Source organism: Astyanax mexicanus, unplaced genomic scaffold (assembly GCF_023375975.1).
Source record: "Astyanax mexicanus isolate ESR-SI-001 unplaced genomic scaffold, AstMex3_surface scaffold_33, whole genome shotgun sequence".
In the NCBI taxonomy this organism is placed as follows: domain Eukaryota; kingdom Metazoa; phylum Chordata; class Actinopteri; order Characiformes; family Acestrorhamphidae; genus Astyanax; species Astyanax mexicanus.
The window spans coordinates 3,273,481-3,293,434 of record NW_026040043.1 but is presented as its reverse complement, the minus strand read 5'-3'; the positions used below and the strand labels follow the sequence as shown (position 1 = coordinate 3,293,434).

Genomic DNA, 19,954 nt, shown 5'->3' with positions numbered 1-19,954 from the left:
TTTTCAGTTCAAGGCCATTTATCAAAAAGTACACAGTCTCATATACGCATCATTTACTCTGAATAAATGACATCTTTTACAGCCACCTCTGAAGACTTCCTTTATCTGCCGTTACCAGTCTGAACTCAGAATGACCCAAATGGATGACAGTTCTTCTGCACTTATCTTTCATTCCCAAACCTCATGCTATCAGGACATTACCTGCAGATTGAAACCATTTTTACCTTGGAAAATAAAATAAAGAATGATTTATTCACTATTTCTACTAGCTTCTTTACTAGCTTTATTTATTATGGATGTTTTTACTACAACCCAAAAATATGAATTTGAACATTATTTGATTGCAGACAGTATAAACCCAATATATTTCATATTTTATCTGCTTAATTACGTCATTTAATAATATACTGTACATCCCTTTCTACATTCCAAACAAATTTGGGACAGTGAAGTATTTGCTACTTTATAATGTTACCATTCCTTCTCACAACACTTCTAAAGTGTAAAGCTGTAAGTGGTATTAGTGAATATAGTAACTCTGTATTGTAGTGAAGAGAAGTGGGCGGAGCTTCTTCTGGTCATGGTGAACATAATAATGCTTGTATTGTGTACAGTAGTAAAGTTGTAAGTGGTATTAGTGAATATAGTAACTGTATTGTAGAGAAGTGGGCGGAGCTTCTTCTGGTCATGGTGAACATCATAAGGCTTGTGTTGTGTACAGTAGTAAAGTTGAAAGTGGTATTAGTGAATATAGTAACTCTGTATTGTAGAGAAGTGGGCGGAGCTTCTTCTGAACATGGTGAACATAATAAGGCTTGTGTTGTGTACAGTAGTAAAGTTGAAAGTGGTATTAGTGAATATAGTAACTCTGTATTGTAGAGAAGTGGGCGGAGCTTCTTCTGGTCATGGTGAACATCATAAGGCTTGTGTTGTGTACAGTAGTAAAGTTGTAAGTGGTATTAGTGAATATAGTAACTCTGTATTGTAGAGAAGTGGGCGGAGCTTCTTCTGGTCATGGTGAACATCATAAGGCTTGTGTTGTGTACAGTAGTAAAGTTGAAAGTGGTATTAGTGAATATAGTAACTCTGTATTGTAGTAGAGAAGTGGGCGGAGCTTCTTCTGAACATGGTGAACATAATAAGGCTTGTGTTGTGTACAGTAGTAAAGTTGAAAGTGGTATTAGTGAATATAGTAACTCTGTATTGTAGTAGAGAGAAGTGGGCGGAGCTTCTTCTGGTCATGGTGAACATAATAAGGCTTGTGTTGTGTACAGTAGTAAAGTTGTAAGTGGTATTAGTGAATATAGTAACTCTGTATTGTGGTAGAGAAGTGGGCGGAGCTCACGATTACCGTATTCATAACTGCAGCACACAAGAAAATAACTAATGCAGTTGTTACTTGTTTACCTAACATTAGTGAAGTATCTAATAATAAAGTATATTAGTTATTGTTCATCTTAACAAATGATTCACTTGTAATTTGAAAGTAACATTAATTAATGCTGTAGTTCCGTGTTTAATTAACATTATCTAAGCATTGTTAATGTACTACCTCATGTCTTATTCATGGTAACTAAAGCATTAATTCATGTTAGTTAGTCAACACTTAATGTAAAATGTTACCGAATAGGAAATGTGGCAAAAGGTTGGAAAGTTCAAGGGGGCTGAATACTTTTGCAAGGCACTGTAAATAGAGAATCTACTCCAGGTATTAGACTTTATTCTTTTAATTGGTCCTTTTATAAACTTTCTCTAGACCTCTCTGTGGGACCCTGAGAGCTCTGCATTTCTTCACCACTGAGAAACACTCATTTACTTCATTTCCAATCAGGAGAAACGGGAAACTGAGCTGTTTTTAGCTTTAATATTTCAGACCATTCTTACAAAATTCAGCAGTTTAGTGGAAGCATGTCGGGTTTGATGGCCGGGGCTCTGGACGTGTGAAGTGGGCAGAGGGAAACAGTGCCGCGGGCAGTTTGATTGGGGTGGTCCCCTCCTCTCACGGCCAGCAGAAACCCCCCGGGCGACAGCAGAGCTGTGATGGAGGTGAGGGAGAGAAAGCTAAGCATGTTGCCAGGTATTCTGATCCCTTAGATTTCTTTCGTTACCATTTTTTTTGTATCTTTAAAGTGATCATCATTTGTTACAATGAATTTTCATTGGAAAATTCCAAGAAAGAGCCAATTCCATTTTACCTCTTAGCCTTACCACTGAGTCTGATTCAATTTAGGATAGATTTAGAAAAAAATTTCTGGTCCACCTTAAATAGGGCAGCAACAGTTACTGAGGCAATGCATTTAAGGTGGAAAAAACACACTAACAAACCACTGAGGCCTTTACAGAACAGCTGTATTTATGCTGTATTTAGACTAAATTACACACAGCTGGATTAACTCTATTAATTAATTACTTCTGAGGGTAATTGATTGTTTACACTGGATTTTATTTAGGGGTTTCAGAGTAAAGGGGGCTGAATACTTTTGCACTGTGTAAACCAGCCACAACGGCTCATAAATAGCATAAAAACGCAGTACAGTGAATAATTAATGTATATTGTCAGAGAGCTGTAGTTGTGGGGAATTCCGGGAATTAACAGAAGAGTATTCACTGCACGTTCAGTCCTGCTGCATAATTAAACCATATACATGAAGACCTTTCCTTTAACCTTTATTTAACCACAGTAAATTACATTAAAACCATGTTTAGAAGCTCTTTTAGCTGAGAAACATGATAACAGCTCCACACCATGCTGTCCAACTGAGACTTAGCTTAGCTTTGGCTTTAAACCAACAGTCCAGTCCAGTTTAAACCTAAATCATGAATTAATTCCTAATTAACTTAATTACTATACCATTTATATTTTTATATATTTGTTTTTTTTTTTCTGGCAAAATTTAATCCCACAGTTTTAAGGATGTTGCTATCGGTCTAACTCTTTGAAAAAATGGTTTGGTCTGATTGTGTAATTAAGAATTTGGAAAATAAAATAAGTAATAATGATTTATTCACTATTTCTTTAGCTTTATTTATTAAAGATGTTTTTACTACAACCCAAAAATATGAATTTGAACATTCTTTGATTGCAGACAGTATAAACCCAATATATTTCATATTTTATCTGCTTAATTACGTCATTTATTAATACACTGTACATCCCTTTCTACATTCCGAACAAATTTGGGACAGTAAAGTATTTGCTACTTTATAATGTTACCATTCCTTCTCACAACACTTCTAAAGTGTAAAGCTGTAAAAAGTTAAAAAAATGGTTTGGTCTGATTGTGTAATTAAGAATTTAAAGGAACTATCTGTCAACACCACACCAACCACCTCAAATACCATAGCAACCTCCTTCTAATGCTATACCACCACCACTATCTATAAACCAATTAATGATTAATATACAATTAATAAAATAGTAATTAATATACTAGCAACATATAAAAACCATTTATAAAAACATAGAATCCACCAAGCAAAACACTTTAGGAACCACATGAAATACCATAGCAACCTCCTTCTAACACTGTACTAGCACCATCTAGCAACCACTTAACAAAACCGTAGAATCCACCAAGCAAAACACTGTAGCAACCACCTCAAATACCATAGCAACCTCCTTCTAATGCTATACTACCACTATCTATCAATAATTTAACAAAACCATGCAATCCACTAAGCAAAACACTATATCAACCACCTGAAACACTGTACCATAGCAGCCTCCTTCTGATGCTATACTAGCACCATCCAGTAACCACTTAACAAAACCATAAAATCCACCAAGCAAAACACTATAGCAACCACCTAAAACACTGTACCATAGCAACCTCCTCCTTACACTATACTAGAACCATCTAGCAATCACTTAACAAAACCATTGAATCCACTGAGAAAAACACTATAGCAACCACCTGGAATACCATGGCAACCTCCTCCTTACACTGTAGTAGCCCCAATCTATCAACCACTTAACAAAACCATAGAATCCACCAAGCAAAACACTATAGCAACCACCTGAAATACAATAGCAAACTCCTTACAACAATATACAAGCAACATCTATCAACCACTAGACAAAGCCATAGAATCCACCAAGAAAAACACTATAGCAACCACCTAAAATACTAGCACCATCGAGCAACCACTTAACAAAATCATAAAGGACACCAATAATCTACTATAGAAAGCACCTAAAATACTTTACCATAGCAACCTCCTTCTAACACTGTACTAGCAACATCTGTCAACCACTTAACAAAACTATAAAATCCACCACTATATCAACCACCTGAAATACCATGGAAACCTTCTTCTAATGCTATACCATCACCATCTAGCAACCACTTAACAAAACCATAGAATCCAATAAAGCGAAACACTATAGCAACCACCTGAAATACTTTACCATAGCAACCTCCAACACCATATTAGTCACATCTAGAAACTGCTTAACAAAACCACAGGGTCTACCACTATACCAACCACCTGAAATCCCATAGCAACCTCCTCCTTACAGTATACCACCACCATCTAGCAGTACATTTCTGAACAAAATCAAAACTGTAATGTGTTAAACTCTTCTGCCACCACTAGGTGACAGTATTATGGCCCTTGTAGAGCCCTTGTGTTAAAAATTTAGTGCTGTGGGCTGGACAACCCAAAATGTGATGTCCACACATGTGGACGTCAGGTCAAAGGAGCAACTTTTAGGAACTTTTAGGGGTTCTTTAAATTGCAACTTTTCAGAAACCACTTAAGGTGCTTTGAGGAACCTTTTGAAGAACCCCTTAAAGTTCCTCATCCTTTTACTAGTTTGGGCCAGCATCAGTAGAATCAGTTTTGATCATTTTATTGAGGGTATTTACAGGGAAACAGTGAAGGAACACTTGAAACCTTGAAAGCTTTTACTTTTTCAAACTTTATTAATAAAATAAACAGTGTTTTGGATGGAATAGATGGAAGTTCTTGAGAGCACTTACTCAAGTTGCCTTCCTCATGAATACATGCTGTGATGTCTGGAATTGGGTGGAAATAAATAATCCAGTACATCAAGGCCATGAGGGATTGATCAAACAAAGATGGCGGACGGGTGAAATATTAATCCAGCATCCACATAAACGTGTGATCTCCAACATCAAAGATCAGTGAAAACTCTTGCAGAGCGTCGTAGAGAAATTTCAGAAAGTGTGTTTATATCTCCGAGCTGTAAAACTAAAGCAAATGTTTGGAAAAAGCAGATGTTTGAAAGCTTAAACTAATGCTCAAATAATCTTTACAGTATGACAGGATGTTATTTCAGTGAAACCAGAAATAGCATTCACCTGAAAAACCACAGCAACTACCTAACAATACTAGTATCCATCTAGCAACATCACAGCAACCACCTGGAGCACCATAGCAACCTGGCAAACACCTAACAATACTATAGAGCACCCATGTTTCCATTATTTAGATATACCATAGGAACCACTTATCCTACCCCAACAACCACCTAGCAACGCTATTTTACTCATGTTGCCACCATATCCCAATACCATAGGAACCACTTCGAATACCACAACAACCACATAGCAACATTACTTTACCCATGTAGCCACCATATCCCTATACCATAAGAACTACCAGGGGTACCACAACAACCACCTAGCAATGTTATTTTACCCATGTAGCCACCATATCCCTATACCATAAGAACTACCAGGGGTACCACAACAACCACCTAGCAATGTTATTTTACCCATGTAGCCATCATATCCCCTATACCATAGGAACCATCTGGAATACCATATCAACCATCTAGGAAAACTATTATACCCAGGTATGCCCTGGAATGCCGCATCAACCACTTAGCAACACTATAGTACTCATGTATCTACCTGGGATATCACAGCAGCCACCTAGCAACACTATAAGATTCATACAGTACATCTACCATTTAGCTATACCATAGGAACCACTGGAAATGACAAAACAACTATACCACAACAACCACCTAGCAATGCTATTTTACCTATGTAGCCACCATACCACTATCTCATAGGAACCACCAGGAATACCACAACAACCACCTAGCAACACTGTAGTACGTAAGTGGCCACCATTTAGCTACTCTTTAGGAACCATCTGGAATAACACAGCAACCACCTAGATATATTATATAAACCAATGTCACCACCATTTAGCTATTCCATAGTAACCACCATAGTTACCACATCAACCACCTAGGAAAACTATTATAACCAAGTAGGCATAATTTAGCTACCACATAGGAAACACCTGGAATACCACAACAGCCACCTAGCACAACTATAGTCTGTGATTATAGAACTACAAAGTGTCCTATATGATCAGTAGATGTGGTAAGATGGACAAGGGGTGTTGAATCAAGGAAGTGGTCATAATGTTATGCTTGATCAGTGAATATTAAATATTAAAAAGGGTTAATATTGTGAAACTGTTCTAAAATAAAGGCTATTTCCACTATTTTTATTACTATTAATGTTTGTATGAGGTGAAATAAGGAGCTGCTGCCCTCTGAATGACTTATTAATACTTATTTCTCTCAGTTTCTTTGATCCTGAAGCTCATCGCTGCTCGTCTGCTTTAAACAGCGTCTGTTTTTAGCGTGTCTAATGCTTTTCTTTAAATCACACCAAATTACTTTTTTTTAAGCAATTTTATTGACTGTGTATTAAAAAAGTCAAACGCATATTAATGCAGAACACTCAATATAACCTTCAGTCCACTCCATGAACTCGAGCTCCATCATTGCTCCATCATATCCACCCTATTTTTATAATAATAATAATAATAATAATAATAATAATAATAATAATAATAATGATGATGAAATATAGTGTAGAGTGCAGGACACACCCCAGTGCTGGTTACAGTTTAAAACTGATTGTTAAGTAGTTAAACAAGCTTAAAGTAGAATTTACTTTACAGTTTTGATATATATGTTTCTTTAGATTCATAATAAATAATTTCTTTGTTGTTAAAAACTGATATTTTTACCCATGGCCCTGTAGCTAAGATCTCTTTTGGTAAGGCTGGGTGTGGTAGTAGCTTTTCAAATTAATCATAGTGAATCCATGGGGGGAGTTATTAAATCTCCTGTGTTCTTTTGGGACCTCCTGGATGAGTTGTCCATGCCCTTTTGGAGTATTTTTTTAGCCCAGTTACTCCTTGGAAGGCTGGGTGCCATAAGAAGTGAAATTAAACAATGTGGTTAATCACAATTAATTCATGGTGGGGGTTTATTTTCTCACATAGGTCCAGGTTTATTACAATCCCTGCTTCCAACAATTGTACGTTTCTTTTATTTTGTTACTTAAAAATTTAAGATTTGAAGCTTTCAGTTCTTAAAATTGCTGTTGTAAGAAGTAACCTTTCAAATTTGAGAGACTTGGAGCTGTTATTGCAATATTTTTCTAAGAGAAATACTTCATTTTTATGGTTGCAAACACTTTTGATCATAACTATAAATAACATTTACCATAGAAATCATCTAGAAATGTGATTAAAATAATAAATCTATCTAAATAAATCTTTAAACTAAGACTGAAGGTCTTGTACTGTGTTGAGTGAACTAGAGTAAAGTACAGCCTCCAGACAGTGGGGTTAGTTTTAACTAATTCATTTTATTGTAAAGAGGAATTGGAGTCTGGGCGGAAATGGGTGGAGCTATTCCTCACACTGCAACCAATCAGCAGAAGCACTAGTCCTGTGATGGCTTTAAATATGAAAGAGATTTCTGTGTTCAGAGGACTGTTATGACGCATTTGTTATCTGCTAGTGATAAAATACAGTATACAGAACTAATGCTGTACTATTGTTTTATCTTCCTGTATCAGAAATTCTGAATGGTGGGGTTTACGTGGATCAGAATAAGTTCCTGTGTCATGTGGACACCATCCACTGGCAGGACATCGTATATAACCCTCGAGCTGAACTGCTGGTGGTCCCGTCCAACAACAGCGGAAACTCATGTGAGTATCTTTCCAAGCTGTCACATCTATGAATCTATGCTTTTCCTTGTGTATGCATACAGGTACAACTTAAAGAATAGCATTTATTTATTTTATTGTTGATGATTATGGCTTACAGCCATTGAAAACCCAAAAATCCGTGTCTCAGAAAATTAGAATATTATATAAAACCAATTGGTACTTTTGACAGTGTGGGCAGTGTGCCAAGTCCTGCTGAAAAAAGAAATCTGCATCTACATACATTATAATATATGTTCTTTTGGGACCTCCTGGATGAGTTGTCCGTGCCCTTTTGAAGTCATTTCTATAGGCTAATGTGGTTAATTTCAATTTTACTTTGCTTTTGTTGCTAAAAAGTATTAATTTTCCAAACCTCTAGATGTTCAGCCTGAAGTGTGTGTAGATGTCCAGGAGGAGTGGTAGTTGTTTGAGTGTGTGTTTCACCTGGGTTCTTTTGTGACCTCCTGGATGAGTTGCCCATGCCCTTTTATAGTAAATGTTAGCCCAGTTACACCTGGAAAGGCTGGGTGTGGTAAGTCGTGAAATTGAACTGAGCTTTCCAAAAAATGTGGTTAATCACAGTTAATTAATAGGGGGAAGATTATTGTCTCACATTAGTGTAGGTTTATAACTTTCTGAGTTTATAAAAATTTACTTTTTCTTTTGTTGCTCAAAAATGTCTACAGTCGTAGTTGTAGAGCGTCGCTAGTTGACATTCACCTCTAGAGGTTTAGCCTGAAGTGTATGTAAAGTGTGTGTGTATCTTCTGTGTTCTTTCGGGACCTCCTGGATGAGTTGTTCATGCCCTTTTGGAGTAATTTCTATAGGCCGGTTAGTCTTGGGAAGGCTGGATATCGTAAGTAGTGAAATTTAACTTAGCTTTCCAAAAAATTTGGTTAATTACAATTTTACTTTTCTTTTGTTGCTAAAAATGTTAATTTTGAAGCTTCCGGTGGTAGCTGTAGAGCGTCGCTAGTTGACGTTCACCTCCAAACCTCTAGAGGCTCATTCTGAAGTGTGTGTAGATGTGCAGGAGGGGTGGTAGTTGTTTGAGTGTGTGTGTGTGCCTCATTCTGAAGTGTGTGTAGAGTGTGTGTGTATCTTCTGTGTTCTTTTGGGACCTCCTAGATGAGTTGTCCATGCCCTTTTGGAGTCATTTTGGTTGGCAGGTTACTGGCTGTGGTAGTAGCTTTACAAAAAATCACAGTTAATTCATGGGGGGGGGGGCAATAATTTTTTCCATATAGGGCTAGGTTAGTTAGTTTAGTCTCCTTAGTTATTTTGGGACCTCTTGGATGAGTTGTCCATGCCCTTTTGGAATAATTTCTATAGGCTGGTTAGTCTCGGGAAGGCTGGATATCATAATTAGTGAAATTGAACTCAGCTTTCCAAAAAATGTGGTTAATTACAATTTTACTTTTCTTTTGTTGCTAAAAATGTTAATTTGCTTCCGGTCGTAGCTGTAGAGCGTCGCTAGTTGACGTTCACCTCCAAACCTCTAGAGGCTCATTCTGAAGTGTGTGTAGATGTGCAGGAGGGGTGGTAGTTGTTTGAGTGTGTGTGTCTCCTTGACTAAAACTGAGTCTGTCAGAAAATAATTACTCTTCATTAAAGGAGTTTAAGTGCTGAGGGGTTACTCTCTGTCGCAGCAGCACAAGTGCTCCATAATTACTCGACACTCAATTAGACACAAATGGCAGCAGGATGGAGGAGAGAGAGGGCGGGATGACGGTGGTGTGAAGATGGTGTCAGGTCCTACTTTACATCAACTGGAAGCGTTCATCATCATGTGCCGGCATCACTTCCACAAATCTTACTGTTTATTAAAGGAGAAAATGTTAGTTGCATAATGTAATTAAAGTAAAAGTGATTTATAATGTATATAAAACATTTAGAGTAAATTATCCTCGTCATAATCTGTATATAATATATGAGTTTGGATGTGTTATATGTTATATACCGATGAAGCATTGCATTACAGCCTTATTTCTACACCCTACACCACACTGAGTATAGGAGCATGTAGATCAGATGCAGCAGTGCTGCTGGAGTTTTTAAACGCTGTGTTTAATCTCTCACTGTCCTACACTCTATTACACACTCCTACCTACAGCTAAAACACCTTGCAGATAAAGTAAAGTCAAAAAATCTATCTATTTGTCTGTCTGTCCGCTATCTGTCTGTCTGTCTGTTTTTCTGTCTGTCTATCTAACTCCTTCTATCAGTCTTTCTGTTTGTCTGCCTTTTTTGTCTGTCTGTCTGTCTATCTAACTTATTTTATCATTCTGTCTGTCTGTCTGCCTCTCTGCCCTTCTGTCTGTCTGTCTATCTAACTCCTTCTATTAGTCTGTCTGTCTGCCCTTCTGTCTGTCTGTCTATCTAACTCCTTCAATCAGTTTGTCTGTTTGCCTTTCTGTCTGTCTGTCTGTCTCCTTCTAATAGTCTGTCTGTCTGTCTGCCTTTGTGTCTGTCTGTCTATCTAACTTCTTCTATCAGTCTTTCTGTCTGTCTGCCTGTCTGTCTCTCTGTCTATCTAACTCCTATCAGTCTGTCTGTCTGCCTTTCTGTCTGTCTGTCTCCTTCTAATAGTCTGTCTGTCTGTCTGCCTTTGTGTCTGTCTGTCTATCTAACTTCTTCTATCAGTCTTTCTGTCTGTCTGCCTGTCTGTCTCTCTGTCTATCTAACTCCTATCAGTCTGTCTGTCTGTCTGCCTTTCTGTCTGTCTGTCTATCTATTTATTTTATCAGTCTGTCTGTCTTTCTGTCTGTCTATCTAACTCGTTCTATTAGTCTGTCTGTCTGTCTGCCTTTCTGTCTGTCTGTCTATCTAACTCCTTCTATCAGTCTGCCTGTCTGTCTGTCTGCCTTTCTGTCTGTCTGTCTATCTAACTCCTTCAATCAGTTTGTCTGTCTGCCTTTCTGTCTGTCTGTCTGTCTCCTTCTAATAGTCTGTCTGTCTGTCTGCCTTTGTGTCTGTCTGTCTATCTAACTTCTTCTATCAGGCTTTCTGTCTGTCTGCCTGTCTGTCTCTCTGTCTATCTAACTCCTATCAGTCTGTCTGTCTGTCTGCCTTTCTGTCTGTCTGTCTATCTATTTATTTTATCAGTCTGTCTGTCTTTCTGTGTGTCTATCTAACTCGTTCTATTAGTCTGTCTGTCTGTCTGCCTTTCTGTCTGTCTGTCTATCTAACTCCTTCTATCAGTCTGCCTGTCTGTCTGTCTGCCTTTCTGTCTGTCTGTCTATCTAACTCCTTCTATCAGTCTGTCTGTCCCTCTGTCTGCCTTTCTGTCTGTCTGTCTATCTTACTCCTTCTATCAGTCTGCCTGTCTGTCTGCCTTTCTTTCCGTCTGTCTATCTAACTCCTTCTATCAGTCTGTCTGTCTGTCTGCCTTTCTGTCTGCCGGTCTATCTAACTTCTTCTATTAGTCTGTCTGTCTGCCTTTCTGCTTGTCTGTCTGTCTAGCTCCTACTATCTTCTTCTTGTCTGTGTAACTCTTTCTATTAGTCTGTCTATCTGTCTGTCTGCCTTTCTGACTATCTGTCTGTCTGTCTATCTAACTCTTTCTATTTGTCTGTCTGTCTATCTAACTATATGTCTGTCATTACATTTCTCACTTACAGTTGACTGGGGCAGCTCTAGCAGTGCAAGGCATTCAATGGCAATGCCGCTTTTAAAGACACAAATCTCCTTATCTGTCTCTCTGTTTATGTGTCTGTCTTTCTGTCTGTCTCACTTTATATAAGTATATATCAGTAAGCGTTTAACACTGAGGATGATGGATCTGTTCCACAGGTCGGAGATGTCACCGGTCCTGTAACGGACGCTGTTGGGGTCACCAAGAGGATCAGTGCCAAAGCTGTGAGTCTCTAAACCGCCATCATATACAATATAAACCTGATTTATATTACTGTCACTGCTGAGTTATTAAATTACATTGATATGCCAAAGATACAGCTTTGGAATTGGACCACAATGGTGGTAATCTGGATTTCTAGGAATATATATGGGAATATACAGTACCAGTTAAAACTATTGGACACCCCTTCTCATTCAGTGTTTTTCTTTATTTCTTTATTTAATTTATTTTCTACATTGTAGATTAATATTAGATACATTAAAATAATTAATGTACACATATGGAGTTATGTTTTAGTCCTCCACATTAATCTCCTGATCTAAACCTGATGAACTGAGATGGTGATTTGAGGTGATTTAATTGGGATGAGCTGGAGCTTCACAGCAAAGTGAAGGAAAAGCAGCAACTATTGTTCAGCACCTCCAGGAACTCCTTCCTTCAAGACGCTGAGAAAACTATTCCAGGTGACTCTCCCTCATGAAGATACTGAGATTAAAATCTCACCAAGAGTCTGCAGATCTGTCCTCAAAGATAATGAAGAATCTAAAGTTTTAAACATATTCTGTTTTATTCTGTTTAACACTTTTTATTTGCAGAATAATTGGTGTGTCCAAACTTTTGACTGGTACTGTATTATTCCTTATATTTCACAGATGTAGAACTATAATATATTACTTAAAATCACCAAAACTTGATTAAAGTTTGTGTATTTTGTTCCCTCTTATAAACTAAACTATTGTTGAGAGATTATTTCTCTGGTTTGTGGGCGTTAGCCTACAGAAAAGACACATTGAAGATGTTGGTGAAAACACTCGGCAGCTGTTGAGCAAACGAGTGAAAGGTCTTCCCTTTATCTCCCTCTTCATCTCCCACGTGCTGGTCGGGGGGAAACTGACCCCCGGCTTCAGAGCCCTTGCTCCATCAGCGCCCCGCTGCTGTGGGGGCGATAATTACAGCGGGACTCTGAGAGGCAGATAGAGGGCTGAGGGTTCGAGCTGTTGACACGCAGCACTTAAACAGTTACAGTAATTACAGGCTGCAGCCGTGTGTTCTGGAGAACAGAGGAATTGAAGTGTTCTGGTCTTGGCATTGTTGTTCTTGTTCTATGATGGACGGTGTAGGAGTTGAACTTGGCCTCGGCCACAATCTATAGAGGACACTTTTGATAGATGCTGTCAGCATTGGCGTAGGAACCGGGGGGGATGGGTGGGACATGTCCCACCCAATATTAGAAACAGGTGGATTTGTCCCCCCCAAAAATGATATCGTTTCGCTCAGATCAGCTGTACTATTAATGAGGAGACAGACCGGACCAATCACGGAGCCAGTTCATGTATTAATTCCCGCCTCTCAGTAGAAACAGCCAATCAGCTTGCTGGTTTTGCGACGTGCTGTGAGATTTAGCAGCGGGATCGGGCTGCAGCAGCTTCAGCTGATTTAAAAACAGATCTGGATATACGGAGATTTTTCTAAAAGAAAGGTAACGATAGGCTAACCACTTCAACTGTGATGATATGTTTCTGATAGCTGGTTAAAAATACACGTCTCTGAATCAGCACACAGATTAAACCCACTGTGATTAATAAACTGCAGCTGTGTTAGTGAGTTAGCTTAACTTAACCTGATCAGCTAATTACTATTTCATTTTGTCAAACTGTGTTTTTTAATTTAGGATTACAGGACTTACTGTGGGCTATAATGAACGAAAATTCATTTAGTTAACTAGTTAGATAGAAGCCAGATGTAGTGGATAGTCAGAATTTAGTACAGTACTTTATGTTTTAGTTTAAAGCAGTTTCTTAACCCTGATCACTGCCCCAAAATAGTGTTTTCCACCTGATCCAGCTGATCAGCTAATAAACAGTCATTTACTGAGTTTACCTGTTAAAATCTCTTAGCCCCCTATGGAGCCTAAATTAATCATTATGTATATCCAGCAGTGTATTAAACACATCATACCACCACTAACTTTATTAAATGCCTTTAAAGCAGAGGAAGCTCTAGAATATGTAGAACAGTGTTAATATGCAGTATAACATGTAAGAACAGGGTTGAGAAACACTGATGTAACGTGACTTCTGTTCAGTTGTATTTCACAGTGACCACATGTCTATGAAACGTAAAGTTACATTCTTTTACATAATAGGACACCATCTTAAGAAGAGCTCTCAGTAGAAACAAATAAGCGCAGGAGAAAACGTAAATATATGACAGAATTGACATGCCAATACATCGTCATTACTACAGTCCTACATTTGCTTTTGTCACAACTTAATTTAAGTGTGTGTGTGTTTCAGTAACGAAGATGGTGTGTGCTGAGCAGTGTGACGGGCGCTGTTTCGGCCCGTACGTCAGTGACTGCTGCCACAGGGAGTGTGCCGGGGGATGCTCCGGACCCAAAGACACCGACTGCTTTGTAGGTCATCACTTTTATTTTATTTTATAACTTTTATTGTGCTAATGCTAAATTTTAGTTTTAGTTTAGTTTAGTTTTTAAAGTATTTGCTAATGCTAATACAGCTCCAGCCTTAGTGCTGGAGAAACTTTACTGAAAACTCACCTTTATAATGCTGTACTTTAGAGAAAATGGCTTTACTGCTCCTTAATACCTGACTGGTAGAATTCATACATAACTTGCACTGGATTATAAGGCGCACTGTCGATTTTTGTGCAAATTAAAGGATTTTAAGTGCACCTTATAATGCGAAAAATACGATCGTTCACTGGACCACTCGGATTTGCATTGATTGCAACTGACATCCCATAGTTTTAGTTTATAGTTTTATAGTCATACAGTAGTATAGGTTCTCTATCTCCATCTCCTTCTAAGCCTTTATTTCCCACAAGAATTCCAGGAAAGCTCAATATCTCAGTTCATACGAATAATGCAAAAGTAATGAGTCAGTTCTCATTCAGAACGGCTGTGTGTATATATATTTATAAATATATGTGTAGCAGCTTCTTGGGAACTTCAGTGCTGTTAGACTCATGCACGGCAGCTCCTGCAGATGCTTGTTTTAATTTTGTATGTGTTTCGATGTTAAATATATTTACGTTAGAATACAAATATGCTTATATAAAAATATATATTTTAATATACTGTACTACAATTTTTAACTTGTTACAAATTTACTTAATTTTTTTTTGGACATTTAAATGCGTTAATTAACACTATATCCTATAATTGACTTCATACTACTATATGTATATTTTACTAAGCTGTTATTTCCCACAAGAATTCCAGAAAAGCTCAATCTCAATCTCAGTTCATACGAATAATGCAAAAGTAATGAGTCAGTTCTCATTCAGAACGGCTGTCTATATAGTTATAGATTTATATATTTATATATATATTTATATATATAGCAGCTTCTTGGGAACGTCAGTGCCGTTAAACTCATGCACGGTAATGAGCAGCATCCCAAACGGCCCCTATTCCATTTATTATGTTAAATATATTTACATTACAGTACTAATATGCTTCTTGTTCCTGTTCTTTGTAAGCAGCACACTTCTAGTATAGTTACTTTGTTGGGTATAAAACTATTTTATACGAATAATACAAAAGGCAGTTCTTATTCAAAACGGCTGTATATATAGTTATATATTTATGTATATTTATATATATGTGTAGCAGCTTCTTGGAAACTTCAGTGCTGTTGGACTCATGCACGGCAGCTCCTGCAGATGTATGTTTTAATTTTTCATGCGTGTGGATAATGAGCAGCGTCCCAAACGGCCCCTATTCCATTTATTATCATGGGTTCTCTGTTATTGACCACAGTTCGAGCTCTTCCAGCAGTTCCAGCTCTTCCAGTGAATCTGTTTGTTAATTTCAGAGCCCGAACTTCCAATATCTTCAGTTATTGCTGCTTTCAACAGTTGATAATGTGCAGCATCTGCCAAGAGTTTTTAATTAGAGTAACATTTCGCCCCCTGGCATGACGACTTGGATCAATGGCTGCGATTGTGTTGCCGCTGCCGGGAGCGGCGTTGAACTCAACCTTATGCTTGCTCTCGCTCCGACAGAAAGTTTTAATTATAACTCACAAATGTGACTAATGACTTGGCGTCCGCCTTTGACGAACTGCAGAATTCAGGCCAGAGGAAACTGACTCGCTTGGTCCCGCTTTGTTTTATTTGTTATTTATTTATTATTTTCAGGCTTGCACCAACTTCAACGACAGCGGCGCTTGTGTTACTCAGTGTCCTCAACCTTTCGTCTACAACCCGACCAGCTTCCAGCTGGAGCACAACCCTAAAGCCAAGTACACCTACGGAGCTTTCTGCGTCAAGAAGTGCCCACGTGAGTATCTCTAGAAAACATGAGAACATGAGAACATGCCTATATTTACAGGGGTTGAACAATGAAACTGAAACAGGTTTCATGGCTAAATTGGAGCAGCCTGGTGTTCAATCTTCATTAATTGCACATTATTGCACCAGCAAGAGCAGTAAGAGTGTGAAGGTACAGTAAGCAGGGTAAGAGCACAGTTCTGCTCAAAATATTGCAATGCACACAACATTATGTTATGGGGGACATACCAGAGTTCAAAAGTGGACAAATTGTTGGTGCACGTCTTGCTGGCGCCTCTTTGACCAAGACAGCAAGTCTTTGTGATGCATCAAGAGCCACGGTATCCAGGGTAATGTCAGCACACCACCAAGAAGGACCGACCACATCCAACAGGATTAACTGTGGACGCTGTAAGAGGAAGCTGTCTGAAAGGGATGTTCGGGTGCTAACCCGGATTGTATCCAAAAAACATAAAACCACGGCTGATCAAATCACTGCAGAACTCAATGTACACCTCAACTCTCCTGTTTCCACCAGAACTGTCCGTCACCACAATAAATTATTGTGCTCTAAAACCAGGTGATTCAGTTTAATTGTCCAACTCCTGTATGTGAGGTCTATGTGGGGTCTTTATGGGTAGCCCAATTGGGCATCAGAAAGTTATGTCCATGAGTTCCATGTTGGCCCACATATGGATGGTAGTGGTGGGATTATGAGGGGTTAAAGATTGGGCCATCTCGGAGGTACATTGTACATACAGCCTATTTATAAACACAGTGGATCAACACCAGCAGATGACAGACATGTCTTTCCAAACCATCACTGATTGGTGGAAACTTCACACTAGACCTCGAGCAGCTTGGACTGTGTGTCTCTCCACTCTTCCTTCAGACTTTGATCCCTTGATTTCCTTTAAATGAAATATAAAATTTACTGATGATCAGTGATGGTTTGGAGAGTCATGTCTGTCATCTGCTGGTGTTGATCCACTGTGTTTTATTATCAAGTCTAAAGTCAGTGCAGCGTTTTTTGTTTTCCCACTAAATCTTACAGCACTTCATGCTTCCCTCTGCTGACTGCAACTTTTATGGAGATGCGGATTTCATTTTCCAGCAGGACTTGGCACACTGCCCACACTGCTTACCAAAAGTAACAATTGGTCTTATAAAATATATATAATATTCAAATTTTCTGAGACACTGATTTTTGGGTTTTCATTGGCTCTAAGACATTAAAGACAATAAAAGAAATAAACGAACCCAATTTTTGGAATACCTAGATAATACACACTTGGTTAAAAACTGTAGCTTATTTTAGTCTTATACTCTTTTCTTCTCTTTTTTCACCACCCTGTTGGACTGCTGTATGCACATGAACTTTCTGTAGTGTGCCCTCTAATGTTACGATTAGGATATGGATATATTTTTTGCTGTGTTTTTGTTATTTCTGTTTGAATTGCAGTATCATTGTTGATGTTAATATTGTGGGAAACTTTGTAATGTGATAATCGTATAAATAAAGGTATCAAATAATAATAAAAGAAATCAACGCTTAAAATAGATCACTCTGTGTGTAATACATCTATTTTATATATGAGTTTCACATTTTCACTAGTATATATAAAATGTAATAATGACTAAAAACAGCAGACAAGTCATGAAAACTGATAATAGTATACCAAAGATATTGGTATATAATAAAAAAAAAATGCTGAAAAGCTCTGTACTTTCTTTTCACAGATAACTTTGTGGTGGACCAGAGCTCCTGTGTTCGAGCCTGCCCCAGCAACAAGATGGAGGTAGAAGAGAACCAGGTCAAAATGTGCATCCCCTGCACTGATATCTGCCCTAAAGGTAAGAATTCAAAAGGTCAACTACTCTCCATTAACTCTCCCCTTTTCTTACTTTATTTATTTATTTATTTTACCTTTATTTAAACACATGTCCTATGAATCCTGCATTTATAGTGCATAAGCTTGTATAATAGCTTGGGAGTACTTAGTGACATACATAACAGACTACACAGTATGTAAAACAGATCCAAATCAACTTCTGTAGATAATCTAAACCTAATTTAATCCCCATTATAGTAGTGTAAACACATACATTTCTTCAGGACCTGGACGACAAACAAAACTCCTCTCAGTACAACAGAAACGGCAAACAGTTATCGAAATAAACAATTAATCTGACTAATCTAAAACTCAACTGACTATTAAGTGTAAATGCATGTGTTTAAAATCTAATCAGGATCCAATCTAGATCTTAGCCACCTAAAATAACCAGGTGTGAACGGGACTTTGAGGCCCAATATTTTACTTTACGACTCTGCAGATCCATTAAATTCTTCTACACCCCAATGTTCATTCCCTAGGTTTTATGAGGATAACTCACTTTTTTAATGTTTGCAGTGATGATTTTTTAACTTTAGTAGCTGAACTGGAGTCACAGCTTGCCGTTAGCTGAATGTAAACACAGATCAGAACAGTGGTTTCTCTGTAAGGTGGTCAGCGGGGGTCTAAACCCCGGCGTTCTGCAGTTATCTGAACTTCTGCTGGTTTTGTTTTGCCGGCTGGAGATAGCGGGTAATCTGCGTGAGGTCTGCGTGAGTCGTGTTCACGCCGTGCGTCTGTGTTGTGTCTGGGTTGTGTCTGGGTTTCAGTGTGTGATGGAATAGGAACAGGAAGTTTACAGATGGCTCAGACCGTGGACTCCAGCAACATCCACAAGTTCGTCAACTGCACCAAGATCAACGGCAACCTGATCTTCCTCATCACCGGGATCAAAGGGTGAGGACTTTTTAACTTTTAACCTTCTTCTGTCCCCAAATAACACAGACGATATGGACGCAGAGTATAATATGGGAGTTGGCCAGAGATGCAGGCAACAAAACTCCGATTGTAGAGTATAATATGGGATCTGGCCCAAGAAGCATGCATTAACACTTAATATGGGTTTTTAGACCAAGATGCATGCATCAACACTGGTTACAGAGTATAATATGGTATTTTGCAGAGCTGTCTCCTCCGACACTCTAGTTGCTGAGTATATTATGAGATTTTGCCCGAGCCATGTTTATCCATAATCCGGTTGCGAGGTATAATTTGGGATTTGGCTCAGAATGCATGCACCAACACTCCGGTTGCAGAGTATAAAATGGGAATTGGCCCAAGCCATGTTTATCCATACTCCAGTTGCAGAGTATAATATGGGTTTTTAGATCAAGATGCATGCACCAACACTTCGTTGTTGTTGCAGAGTATTAAATGTGATTTAGCCCAAGCTGCAGGCAACAAAATTCCAGTTGCAGAGTATAAAATTGGATTTGGCCCGAGCCGTATTCATGCATAATCTAGTTGTCAGGTGTAATGTGGGATTTGGCCAGTGATGCATGCACCAACACTCCGGTTGCTGAGTATAATGTGTAATTTGACAGAAGCCACTTTCATTTGTAATCTGGTGACTGAGTATAATATGGGATTTGGTCCAAGCCACATGCATAAAAACTCCAGTTGCTGAGTATAATATGGGATTTGGCCTGAAATGGATGCAACACTCCAGTTGCTGAGTATAATATGGGATTTGGTAAGAGCCACATGCATTAACACTCCGGTTGCAGAGTATAATATGGAATTTGGCCTGAGCCACATGCACAAGCACTCCAGTTGCAGAGTATAATATGGAATTTGGAAAGAGCCACATGCATTAACACTCCGGTTGCAGAGTATAATATGGAATTTGGCCTGAGCCACATGCACAAGCACTCCAGTTGCAGAGTATGATATAGGTTTTTAGACCAAGCTGCATG

The 19,954-nt window shown here is 38.4% G+C and overlaps 1 protein-coding gene across 1 annotated transcript in view; it reads left to right on the top strand.

Annotated features, from left to right (window-relative positions):
* The window catches only part of LOC103038099 (receptor tyrosine-protein kinase erbB-4), a 241,984-nt gene that overhangs the window by 154,715 nt on the left and 67,315 nt on the right, over positions 1–19,954 (top strand). The window contains exons 4-9 of the mRNA XM_049473047.1: positions 7,860–7,994; positions 11,787–11,852; positions 14,148–14,266; positions 16,015–16,156; positions 17,887–18,000; positions 18,809–18,935. Coding sequence (XP_049329004.1) covers positions 7,860–7,994; positions 11,787–11,852; positions 14,148–14,266; positions 16,015–16,156; positions 17,887–18,000; positions 18,809–18,935 — 703 coding nt within the window. The remainder of the gene's footprint in view (positions 1–7,859; positions 7,995–11,786; positions 11,853–14,147; positions 14,267–16,014; positions 16,157–17,886; positions 18,001–18,808; positions 18,936–19,954) is intronic.